Source organism: Anneissia japonica, unplaced genomic scaffold (genome assembly GCF_011630105.1).
Source record: "Anneissia japonica isolate Jap-2015-1 unplaced genomic scaffold, ASM1163010v1 scaffold288140_len288450_cov173, whole genome shotgun sequence".
NCBI classification, from domain to species: Eukaryota; Metazoa; Echinodermata; class Crinoidea; order Comatulida; family Comatulidae; genus Anneissia; species Anneissia japonica.
Window position 1 is genome coordinate 152,794 of NW_022730127.1, and position 14,031 is coordinate 166,824.

General features: G+C 36.2%; 1 protein-coding gene across 1 annotated transcript in view; it reads right to left on the minus strand.

Moving 5' to 3' along the window:
• LOC117114780 (ubiquitin carboxyl-terminal hydrolase MINDY-2-like) overlaps positions 1-9,542 on the minus strand; it is a 22,967-nt gene extending 13,425 nt beyond the window's left edge. The window contains exons 1-5 of the mRNA XM_033258478.1: positions 9,277-9,542; positions 5,382-5,764; positions 4,454-4,680; positions 2,508-2,614; positions 1,840-2,030 (exon numbers count right to left, since the gene is read on the minus strand). Of these exons, the coding sequence (XP_033114369.1) occupies positions 1,840-2,030; positions 2,508-2,614; positions 4,454-4,680; positions 5,382-5,658 (802 nt within the window). The 5' untranslated portion in view covers positions 5,659-5,764; positions 9,277-9,542. The remainder of the gene's footprint in view (positions 1-1,839; positions 2,031-2,507; positions 2,615-4,453; positions 4,681-5,381; positions 5,765-9,276) is intronic.
• Between the last annotated feature and the right edge of the window lie 4,489 nt (positions 9,543-14,031).

A 14,031-nucleotide genomic window follows, 5' to 3' on the forward strand; every position in this document is an offset into this window, starting at 1 on the left:
CTACTAATAAAAGTAAAATAATGACCCTGAGTCATATTATTAACCAAACTGAAAAAACTATAAATTCTATAAAATAAATAAACATAGAATGAAAATATAAATAAGATTATAAAAAATTAAAATAAAATTAATTCTGTATACTTTAATTAATTAATATAATCAACCCCATCAGGTACTTATTATACTCCTAGGAGTAGAGAAGCAATGTAAAGTGTCTTGTTAAATGACACAAGCAAAATTTACAGCGAGATTGAAATTCAAAGGTTGAAAAACAAAGCTTTTTTTTGGCCATGCCAAACCGTTTCCACAAAAAGCACTTCATAAAATAAGGAAAGGGACTATGCAAAGGTTTACTGACATAACATAAGAGGTAGTTCAACATTATCAACAATTTCACAAGTGCACAACTTGGGGGGTGGGGGTAGACAAATTTGTACACTCTTACAATGCATAAATATGTTGATTCAAAATAACATGCAATATGTAAAATAATAATGTAGCTATTGATATAAAATTCATTTTTAAGTAACCAAGTACAATGCTTTGGTTGACCTCACAAAAAATGGAGAATGATTTTGTCAACATTTTTTGTACACTTTCGGGGGGAGGGGGGTTCCGAACATGAGTATTGTTTGTAGACTTGTGAAAATGTTGATAATTATGAACAATCGCTAACATGATATAAGAATCAAACATAACATACATCTCTTTGAAAGTAGTCAGAATTACAGTCACGATTTTGAAATGTAAGTAAATAATATCACCATACCTCATGTTTTAATAGAGTACTAAAATGATTATTTCTGAAGAAGACACATGGATTGTCATCGTTGATTGTGCTGTTTATCTCACACAGTCCATGATATGTAAGCTGGGCTGCAGTACTTTCTAAGAACTGCTCAGCAACTAAAGCTAAAATTGGTACAAAATAAAAAAACAAAGTATAATTTAGTTTTACTCATTGCCACAGACCTATCAATTTGACTATAAACAGTATCGAAAAATATATTAAATGTTTAATCTATACAGCCGCAAAGAAGTAGTAAATTATAGTAATGCAGTTCTCAACACTTTAAAATAGCCATTGCCAAACAGGCTAGGTTAGCATAACTGTACAAATTGATTCTGCTAATGACAGTGAGAGCAATCTCACTGAGTTATTAACCTTACACACTAAATGCCAATATACATAATTTTTAATTGTAAAATTATTTCAATTTTCAGGGAGAGGACATTGTGTTTATGTCCTCCTGACCTTTGGATGAAAGTGGAACACCCCTGATACTATAGATACACTATCTTTTATTAATGGTCCTTTCCTGATCTTATACACTATCTTTTATTAATGGCCCTTTCCTGATTCTATAGATACACTATCTTTTATTAATGGACTTTTCCTAATCCTATAGATACACTATCTTTTATTAATGGCCCTTCCCTGATCCTATAGATACACTATCTTTTATTAATGGCCCCTTCCCTGATCCTATAGATACACTATCTTTATTCCATTCCTGATGATGACATAATTAGTGTTGAAATATTGAATCCCAACACGATGGCGTGCATTTCGATACTTGGAGTATATGTATTATACTATCTTATCCGAGAATAATCAGTGGACCTTTCAGCTATCTTTTATAATGGCCCGGTTCAGAGGTGTCAATCAAACTTAACAACTGACCCAATCAGAACAGGGCCAGGAACACGGGCGTCTCAAAAACACATGTTGTCCCACAAACACATGTGCGTATGTTCTTACACTGTCATTTTGTGGCACCTTGGCAACAATATCCAAGGGGCGTGGCCTAGCGGAAAGGCCGATTATAATCAACTCACCACTTTGTAAAATTTGTGGGTCTCCAGAAGATTTTCCATTGATGATTTTTTCAACTAATTGGTTGTAGCTGTGAGTGCCAACCGCTGACACAACCTCTGGGTTTTGTGGGTCATAAAGCCATCCGTGACAAAGTGTGATGTTAAGAAGATCGAACACTATACATTCTGAAGTATACTCAAAGTCTTGAACGCTAAGAAAAAAAAAAATATCAAAGGAATATATTGTTATCACTGCATCATATTCCTCAGAAAAACAATCCCTAGATATGCCCACTGCTCCTATATTATCATATAAATCAAACACCATCATCATTATACCTTGGGCTATGATTGTTTCTGAGCCCCACAGTAAAAACATCACACTATCCATGAGTCCTTACTTTAATAGAGGTTTAATCTACCAATGATGTTTTGCATCATCAATGAAATCCAGTGGATAACGACGACTCATGGGGCCCGGGGTGAGAAATTGATGGGCCCAATGCCTTTTAGTAGTTGATTACGAGTGGTCCCCCCTTCACAGATGAATATCATGCAATTAAATACTGTAGCGTGTAATATAGTACTATAATTTATTTAGAATACTCTGTTAATGTTGGGTTGTCTTCTACTGAACCATGTCAAAGCTCGGTTAGCTCATTTCATTCTGTATTTCTATCATCACTCACCCTGTGAACTTGACGTTAACGTCCAAGCCTGTCTGTAGTTTTGGCAAGATTGCCATGGCATCATCCATATTCTGCTCGTAGTTTCTCTGCATATCATTGGATGCATCCTAAGCCAAGGGAGAGGATTGGTTATATATATAAAATATTATCAAATAATAACAAAACTAAATAATAAAATTAACAACAAACATTTTCTCAAAAGAAAATAAAATTTTAATTTCAAATTTTCGTAAATCCAGAGATTTTAATTTGCACCCTGGACTCCTTTTATAGTTTGTATTATTTTTCAAAAAAATCGTCAGCAATATAATTTCAAAATGCTCTGCATTATTACTGTAAAGCTTTTGTTTCCATACAATCGCCTCACGCTATCGCCGACAGCTTTCGTTGATGCTGATTGGTTGGTCGTACTGGGGAGATTTCCCGATTATGTTGGGACTGATACGCAGTATGACGTTTGCAGTAAAAAAAAACTGCAGCAATAGTGTAGCGATTCTTAAAGAAACCAAGTTTAAACTGGTCATGGGATATAGGAATCATACAGCTGACGAGTCGAGTGGCTGAGCGATTATGGCAGGGTCAAAGGTCGAGCTGCACAATTGCCTATGGTTCTAGTTCAATTTGAGGAATATAAAACATAGGACCTGTGTACTCAAGATATGACCCTAGGGTCAGAAAAAGGTTTAATATTGTACAAGCTAGTCCAAGCAGGTCCATAACATGGGATATGCCTCCTGTTAGGTAATATCTTAAAATTTTACTGTAGGTGGAAAGACACCTAAACTTGCCTAAAATTGTGAATGAAACCCCCAATCTTATAGCTAATGTCTCAATATAAAAAAATCACATGTTTATACAATAATACTCTGATTGTAAATTCATACATGCTGTTAATAAACAATTTGTAGGAGGTTAAAACATGCTTACAGCACTTCAGTGTTAGTTGAATTGAGCACTGTAATATGCTTGTTTTAACAAACCACTAAGTAATATAAATAATAATACTTTATTTAATATATAGTGCATATTGTGCAGTGTATATTATCTGTAGGCCTAGTACACATGACAGTTGGGATAAACATCTTTATTGGATATCCTCTAAATGTAATTGAGGGTATATGTACTTTCATCCTCATTGTTGTAGAAAAAGTAAAATATTCTGAGTTATTAATCCATTAATTGGCTCTGAGGATCTGTAACCTGCTTTTATTTAATTGTTAACTGGGTGAATATACTCTATTGAAATCATTATAATATATCATATAGTATGAATAATTACATGTCTATCAAATGAATATCTCATGACTATAGCATGACTATTTCTTAATATCATATGACTATAAACTGATATTACATGTAACATTTAATTATAGCATGATTATCAGTATCATATGACTATATTATTAATATTATATTTTATGTATAGTTTCATGACTAGATCATGTACCATACAGAATATGACTACTGCAAACTATTTTATTACTATAGCATGATATTTCATGTAGTTTCATGAACTAAACTGCATAGCATGACTATTTCATGACTATTATTCAGAATGACTATCTCATGACTAGACTATATCTTGAATAAGAAATGACTATACATGACAGTTGCAAGAAAGCCAATGTGCATCCCTTGCCCTTCACCCATTCCCGCCTCCTCTCTAGAAATACTCAAAGGGAAAAAAATCACCTACTCTATCACACTATTTTGCAAGTTAGCAGTCCTCATATAACTAGCGAGTCCCCCTCTTCACAATCGTGCCCTCTCCCTATTTCAAAACTCTCGGACACGCCACAGTTGCATGGCTACTTTATGACTATAATAGCCTGAAATTTCATAAGTTTCATGACTATCGTAACTAGAGTATGACTATCACATCACATGCCACAATATTTAAAATATTACTAACAGTTGGTCATGATACTAAAAAAAAATTGAATTACCTTTGGAACATATTCTAGTATACAATTGCCAAGGTATTCCATAAGTTGATGTGCGGTAATTAGTTCTGCCGAGTCCTGGAGTTTGACTTTACCCCTGAGGATGAGCACGTTCATAATCGCTATTAGTGGACACGGACCATTTTCGTTTTGGGTGATAATTGGAGTCTTCTGATTATGCCATTTGATCCATTTTATATGGTAGAGGGATACAGCTGGTGTTGCCGCTGCTGAAGTGATATAAGTACCAGTTATAATGTACGTACAAGTTAACATAAAGTCAAAATTAAAAATAACTAAAAAAAACATTAATTAATAAGGAAGGAAGTCAATCCGCTTTGGGATTAACACGTTGACTGCCAGACCATTTTTTTAGGTTCCTTCCCATGCGCTAGAACAAGTGTACATGTACAAACATAATTTTTTGAAATTCTATCTACAGTAGTCATACTGTATGATCAAAAAATGCGTCTGATAAATTGGCGGGAAAATAGTAGAGGACGAGTAAACTCGTCGCCGGCACTGAGACAGCATTTTTCTTTGTCTCTGCCAAGTGCGAGTTTTCTCGTCCACTTTTTCATGGGCCGGTATATGTTCAGTGGGCACCCAACTTGCACAATCGAGTGTACTGCCAGCACTTGATAACACAACAAACATACATCTGTTATTTTTACGTTATCGTTTAGAGGTATCTTCCCCAAACTACCAGTCGTTAAGTCTGTGGTTTTACAATATAACAAAGAAATAATAAACGCTAGAATGTTACCCCGATTTTGACAAGTATTGTCATCCCTAGCGCCCTCAGCAACTGTGGGAAGAGTATACTCGTCGCTGACAGCCAACGTGTTATTAAAGATATCAACATAATTATATAAAGACACAAGGTACTGTTTACTATAATTGAATGGAATGCAGTATTACATTAACTCACAATCTGATAATGCTGAATTCTCAACTGGTTTTGAAACAACAGTCCCTTCAACATTCTTTTCACATATATTGTCCAATATTGCAGATTCTTTTTCTCCCTCCTGTATTTCGTCTTGTTCTGGAGGGGTATCTACACCTGTCCTTGCTTCCATATCCTTATGTTCAGTTGACTCCAATGTTGATTCATCTTTACAGGATGGGTTCAAATCTTTTTGTTGATCAGGTCCCGTAGGAGATTTGCTAGTAGCATCATTTGTTACTACAACAGCATCGGACATTTTGTATTGATGTCACGAAAACGCACAGTTAATTTCAGTTATGTGTTTTGTATGGTTCTGGATTACCCTTTTTGGTTACAATGCTGTCTAGCTGATAGCAAACAACCTATAAAGTATGAGATAAATTCAAGTATACATCAGGAAAAACTCCAGTGGGATTGAGTGTGAGAAAGCTGTTTTATATCATTTTCATTTGGATGGATGGATGGATTTATTTGGTGTAAACACCAAGAATAACCCATGAAAGTCTAGAAGAAGACTTATTTCCCGTGGGGTCTTTCTGGTAGTGATTGGGTCGTACACTGGGAGACAATCCCATACTCTTTTCCGAAGAATGTACTGCGTTCTTTAATGCGTACACGGGACCAACGGCTTAAACGTCTAATTCGAAAGATGGTATGGTTTTGTACGGTTCAGCGCACACACAGTGACTACCACCAGATTAGACGACATAGCTAAGCTGCTCTCACCTGGCCTAATGTGCATTATGTTATCTTAAAGTCTTCTAAAAATCATATTTTTATATTAGTTGCAAACAGAACATGCTCTGTCATCCGCATTTTTTCTTATTTCATTTATTTATTTAGGCACACAACACATACAGTATGCACCAAGGATTATCATACCAAATTATATACAGACTAAATCTCAATATCAGGTTTAGGGAGTGGAGTTGTCAGAAGAAAAAATCCTGCAACACTGGACAGGAATTGAACCCAGGACCCTGGGATTGGAAAGCAAGCATCCTAACCACCAAGATACTGTATTCAGCTCCACTCCAGCTGTGTGGTTCAGTTTGGTTCCATGTGTGTTTTAATTTTAGTACTTTATTATTATCCATGTATTCAGTCTGTTTTTAAGAACTGCCACATGTGGGATGAATAAAGATTGATTGACCTAGAATAGGTCGATAGTAGAGTAATGTAGGCCCAGGCCTAGCCAGAAGACTATAAAAAAATTGAGGACACATACCAAAAAAATGTTAGTCAGAATTAGGCCCAGGCTAGGCATCAGTAGCGTAACACCTGTGAGTACTCATTGGTGCATTCCCGGGGCCCCCACCTAAAAGGGGCCCTGCTACTACTACTAGTCTAACAGTTTAACAGTGGCGTAACAACTGTGTGCTTTCCAGGGGCCCAGTCTTAGTCCAAATGGGCCCCGAAGAGGCGACGGGTCCCCCTTCCTACTCCAGCACTCTATTTTTATATAAATTTCAAAAATTAGTGGAGCAGGGGCTCCAGCATTTTGAGACAGAGCTTTGATGAGCTGTGTAACGCCTATGTGCTTTCTGAGGCAAATGCTCAGTTGCAAGTCCAAATGAGCCAAGAAAAGCCTGCAGGCCCCTCTAGAATAACAACTACCAAGCACTAAAAGGGCACATAGAAAAATTTATATTGATTATCACTCCTGCCCGCGTCAACAATTTTGGAAATATTGATGCTGGAATACTTTCATTTTTTTTTTTCAGTTTTTTATTTATTTTTTTTGCACATCATTTATTTTAACTGCATAAACAACTTTGCAAAAAACAAAAAACAGATGCTCACAAAATATAAAAGAATTGGCTCCGAAATCGGCAGACTTCAAACTCTTCCAATTTGATTAGATCAGATATTGAGATCGCCGTTAAGTTGAATGCAACCCCCATTTTTTATACTTGTAGTTTTCTGTTGCTAAAAATAAACAGCTCGCTAACTGCGGCTAAAAATAGGTAACACCGCGGTCCGTACCTGAGGAGACCCGCCCAATGGGCTGCTCGGATGTTAATTCACAGCGCGAGGACTCGGGTGTTCCACAGCTGCAGCTAAAAATAGGCAACACACCGCGGTCCACCCCTAAAGAGACCCGCTAAGTGGGTTGATCGGATCGTTGATTGAAGACTCAGCATGAAGACTCACCCACACAGAGACTCTTGCTGCTATTAAAATAACTTGTTAATATCATACATTACAAGCGGCCAGTCTTCCTTTGCGATGGGTGTATTTGGTTGGATTGGTTGTTGTTGGGAAAAAAAGTAACCTTAGACATCAAATTAAGGCAAAGACTGGCCTAGCTCAAGGTAAAGACAAAAGGCTATGCCTACTATACTAGGGTGTTCCCTTCCCTATGATGCTCGAGTAATGTCTGATTTTTTCACCGGAATATAGTTTTGGATAGGCCATTGAATCACAGGGCAGTTGTTTAAATGCATCTGCCACTTCGAAAAATAATGTTATTTTTGTCCTGTTCATGCACAAGGGAATCTCTGGTATAATCCCACCCCTCTCTCCCCACAAAAAAAAAAAAACCTCCTGCCCTCATCATTAAAAAAGAAAGATAATCTAATAATTTGTTTATGTGCCCTAAAGCCAAAATCAGACAGTGTGGTAGGACGCAGCCCCACGTGATTTGTAGTCATGACAGGTCTATGTGAGTTAAACACCGACGTAGGTGTGCATCGGGAACAGTTACGTCGTAGAATATTAAACATATTTAATAATCCCACGACAACCCAAAGACTGTCGCCAAAAATAAATCATGTTGGACTGCGACATACAACACTGTCCGAGTTTGGCTTATTAGCAATATATAATACAGTATGGTACATTTTTTTTTATTTTAAAAATCCCTACTCTACCCTAAAACATCAACAAATAAATAATTAAATATATGATTACTTATCACAGGTGCAGATTTAGAGGGGGCCCCACTTTTGGAAAGTCAAAAAAAAAAAAAAAAAAGGAAAAAAAAAAAAAAAAAAAAAAAAAATCTTGACTCTAAAAGTACTGTACTTGCACTTTCCAAAAACTTAGGCTTGAAATGTCCAATTTGAATGAATGACCACTCATTTTAAAGATCACATACTCAGGTATTTGAAAATACCAATAACTTGAATTTCAATTTTTGCTACAACTTAGCCATTTTGCCACAACATGCCTCATATATTTAAAACATAACATGTTAAAATCGATTAAAACAATGGCAGTGGTGTTATCGAAAATTAGCTTGGTTTGAACAGGTTTTGACGTAGGCAACTCTACATGATATGGTACTGTGCTCCATTCTTTCTGAACTTGGCTTTCTTTTTCTTTTTTTTTTCCGGGAGAGGAAGAGGGAATCAGCTATCCCCTCCCCTCCCCCGTGCTCCCTGGATGGTTTATTAAATGATTGTTTGATAATTCTTAATTACATTCCTATATTGGCAAAGCTTCATCATTGAAACAGGGAGTTGTTATATAGAAAATAACAACTCCCTGATTGAAACAATCAATACATTCATGCAGAATAAACTGATGTAACCTAGGACTAGTTAGGCCTACATTACAGACTCTTTTAAAAGCGGCTAATGAAATATGCACAGTAACAGGTCTGCCCAGCACAGCAAACGGGACAGAAAAAAAAAAACGACAACTTGAAGAACCTTCAGCCTACTGCAGGCTAGGCCTAGCTAGGAGCCAGTAGCATACAAGCGAGGTTTAGCCTAGGCTAGGACTAGGGGCCTAGGCCTAGCCTAGCACTGTCGCTTCTTCTTGGGCAACAGCTGGAGTATTCATTTGCATTATACTATTCGGTCCGACAATAAATTCCAGCTCGACAAGTTCGATTAAGAAGACAGATAAATAATTATTTAAATCATACCTTTGAAATTATAATGCTAAAACGCATTAAACTGAATCTTGTTATTTAAATATATTTATTCTTGTTGTTTATATCTTCTCTTGATTAACATTGCTGTATTCGACTGGTACATTTCGAACACATTTTTGTTTAGTATTCGATAGCTGTATTTCGGCTGATGTTGTCAAAGCGTGCGGAACCCCCGAACAGTGATGATGCTATTATAGTAGGCCATGCCTATAAATGTGTACCCGATACTATAATTGTAAAGTTGTAAATAGAAAGCAAGGAAACAGGGAGATCGATGTTACAGTATATACTCACAATATCATTAACTTTAACAGCTTCAATATACGAATAGGCCTATTACCTAAAAATTCTAATAATATTTATTATTACCGTAATAATTATGATTAATAAATGATATTTAGCCTATTAATTAGGCCTAATATTAACAAGGTATTATTCAGGTATTGATTGCCAATTTAACACAAACATTAAGTTGTAATATTTCAATAAAACAAATAGGCCTATAACCATGCCTATTCCCGTGACAGTGTCAATTTTAATTTACTACATTCAGTACTTCACTTTTAGTACAGGCTAAATGTGACAAAAATCCTATTTAACCTTAAACAAACTCTAATAAAAGGACTGTTTGCATATTCTTGTAGGCCTATATTTGTAAAGTCATGAACAAATTTTTGTCACCTTTTTATAGTTGCGTTTACAAAATATTCAGGGTCAAAGGTTAATTACCTGTATGCAGCATGTTCCAGGTCATAACTCTTCAACTACTTGCTCTAAAAGCACAAAAATGGTGTCTACACCGAGCTTTTTCGGGACAACAATTATGGGAAATTTTTGACGCCTTATACTAGCTGCGTTGACCAAAAATTCTGGGTCAAAAATCAGAATAGCTTTTATATAGCATGTTTCGGGTCATAAATCCTTAATTACTTCGTCTCAAAGCACGAAAATTGTGTCAACACATAGATTGTTGGGGTTCAACATTTATGGAAACATTTTTACCGCCTTCTAGTAGCGGTGTTGACTAAAAATTTAGGGTCAAAGGTCAGTGACCTTTATACAACTATGATCGTCATAACTCCTCAACCAGTCTAACTCTGTCTCTTATACACATCTAGATGTGTATAAGAGACAGATTTTATGAAGCAATTTTTTTAAATTTCATATGGGAATAGAAACAGAGAACATTGAAATAGAACGTGCCCACAAAAGTGAATTAAGTATACCAAAATAATGTTTTCTAATGTAATTTAGGTCATAGATTCCAAAAATGACAGTAAATTGGACAGGTATTGACTCGTTCAAAAGTTATTGGGTCAAAGGTCAAATAAGACATAATCTGGGAAAGGGTGTTGCCTGTGTGATAAATGTGAAAAAAAGAAACATTTTTGACATATTTTTGGGCGTAGAATCCGAATTTGATTGTTGATTGGTCCAGGGAGGGGTATTTTTCGAGATATGGGGGTCAAAGGTCAAATTCAGCATATTTAGGAAGGGGTCCCAAAAGTGCATTATTTTACAAAATGAATGTTTTCGATGTAATTTAGGTCATAGATTCGAGAAAGAATGACAGTTGGACAGGTGTGGGGTTCATTCAAAAGTTATGGGTCAAAGTTCAAATAGAATATAATCTGGGAAGTGGTGTTACAGGTGTGTGTGTGTGTGATAAATATACAGAAGAAACATTGTTGACATTTTTTGGGCTCAGAATCTAAATTTGGTTGTTAATCGGGCCAGGGAGATGATTTCAATATAGGAAAGGTCAAAGTATAAGAAGGGGTTACAAATATTCCTACATATACCAAAATAATGTTTTACAATGTAATTTTGGTCGTAGATGTCAGCATATGAAATATAGGTGTTTAATCGACCACAAGTCTCAAAATTCAAGGATGCCCTTTTAGAACTTACAGGATTGATGTCCTCAAACAGTGAGAAAAGGGATTGTAGGCCCTCGGATTATCAGATCTGAGAAAAAGGTGAAGTCTGTTCTCAAAATACTACAAGATGATAGAATACAGATTAAAAACCTCTACAACCACGTTCTTCTCATTATTGAAGCTGGAAAAAATTAATTCTTGATTGAATTCTTTAAAGAAGAAGAAGGTATTGGCTAAAGGTAGAATTGTAACATTTTTTGAGAGAGACATTTTAGGAAAGCTGCTCGTTAACGCAAACCGTCAAGGTTCAAGTATTGACTTCAACAAGGCATTAACATACTGTCTTACACCGGCAAATGCTGATGGGACGAGAAGAACTACAGTAAGGAGCAAGCTCTTGAAAGTAGTAGAGGAATACACACCAATTATCTATTACTCCGGATTGCATCAGAGGTTTCTGCATACATAGTCGATCGGATGGCCACATATTCGATTACTCACATTTAAGGAGCTGGGGATAAGGCTGTTGAATCAATTGCCTAAGAAGTACGGTCCCGTAGATGTGATTGTTGATGCATACGAAACAAAGTCTATTAAAAGTGGGAAACAAAACGACCGTGGGATATATAGTGCTCTTTTTTTCATAAATTCGGTAAACACTAAAATAACAAGGAATTTTTCAAGCTTCTTGACGAATGGGTCAACAATTATCATACAATCCCCTTCAGGTGATACTGATATAATTGTTATTCTATTGGCACTCTTTGCTGAATGTGACCAGATTATGACAATGGGCATGGAAACAGCAGGAAAATCTATGATCTCAAAGGAAGCGACATATCTAAAGAAATTAAAGAAGCTCTCCTCGGTCTACATTCTTTTACAGGTAATGAATATGTGTCGACATTTTTTCAGGAAAGGGAAAATGACGTGTTGGAAAGTGCTGAAGAACTTTCCAAGATTTAATAACACATTGGTAGCACTTGGAAAAAGTTGGATTGTAACCGATGGACTTTATAATAACTTAGAAGAGCTTGTGTGCAAGCTGTATGGACTTAAGAAAATAAAAGACGTACACGCCGCAAGGCAACATCTGTTTTGGGAAAAATAACAAAAGTTGTAAATTTGTAGACCTTATCTTCTTACCACCCTGTAAAGAATGCCTGTATCTACACATACAGAGATCCAATTATGTCTGCCGTTTATGGAGGCAATCGTGTGTCCCCATAATTGATGCTCCAAATCCACAGAATCATGGGTGGACCGCTGACAGCGAAATTCTTTGGACAAATGTTGTGATGTCAGATGATCTGATCGAATTACTTACTGAAACAAGTGAAGGAAGTGAAGGTTACAGTGACAGTGAAAGTGAAATTGACGACAAATCATTAGAAGTAGACATAGAGGATGAAATGTCGGAGAGTGAGGATGAATTTTAAGGTACTTAACATTAAAGTTTTAAACATCTACGACCAAAATTACATTGTAAAACATTATTTTGGTATTCATCACACACACCTGTAATACCACTTCCCAGATTATATTTTATTTGAAGTTTGACCCCAATAACTTTTGAACGAACCCTACACCTGTCCAACTGTCATTTTTTCTCGAATATATGACCTAAATTACATTGAAAATATTATTTTCGTAAACTATTGCACTTTTAGGACCCCTTTCTTAAATATGCCAAATTTGACCTTTGACCCCGCATATCTCGAAAAATACCCCTCCCTTGACCAATCAACAATCAGATTCCCATTCTACGCACAAAAACATGTCAGAAATGTTTCTTTTTTCACATTTATCACACAGGCAACACCCTTTCCCAGATTATGTCTTATTTGACCTTTGACCCCAATAACTTTTGAACGACTCCAAACCTGTCCAATTTACTGTCATTTTTGGAATCTATGACCTAAATTACATCAGAAAACATTATTTTGGTACACTAATTCACTTTTGTGATCCCCTTCCTTAAATATGCCAGATTTGACCTTTGACCCCACATATCTCAAAAAATCCCCCTCCCCGGACCGATCAACAATCAGATTCGTAATCTACGTCAAAAAATACATTAGAAAAAGTTGGTCTGGTAAATTCTGCAAAAATGTGACACCTTCCTCCAAATCCGACCAGTCTATGACGGTTGGTAACTATGGCATAGATAACTGCCGGCCCTATGTAAAATTGGTAAAAATGCACCTGATCGGACATAGAGACACTGAGCCTTTAATGGGGTCTACTCAGGCGACACTCTTAATGCTCATACATTCTGAGATATTTTAAAACAGATACGGCATTTCAGAAATATCTAAAAAATATTTTGTTTAAAAAATTCAAGAATATTGAGAACAGACTATGGTCAAGTTATATAAGCCTATATGTTATCGTTTAGGGCCTATTAGGCATTTCATGAATCTATGATATATTATAATATTGATAACATTAATAGAACATGTATAGGTGGAATTTTGTCCAACCCGTCGTGAAATGTAGGCCTACTGAATAGGCCTACTTAATGCGTCTGAAAACACTTGTAAAAATAGTACTCGCCGCTATTTGGGCTCGAATTCAGCCCTGGCCATCAGGTGCAAGCTCGGTGGTCTAGAGGTATGATGCCAGACTAGTGATCTGGAACTGGAGAACTGTGTTCGAGTCCCACTGGAGAACAACTTCCACACGCACTGATTATTCAGTACATTTTCACGACAAGTTGGGCAAAATTACATATATAGTCCCCCCTAATTGATTCTCCTGACGCAAATCCAGGTATTGTTTATTCCATCACGATAATAACAATTACCATTTAATAATAGAACAGTCATCTCGACCTACTTGCAGTGAAGTGAATCTAAAATGTATT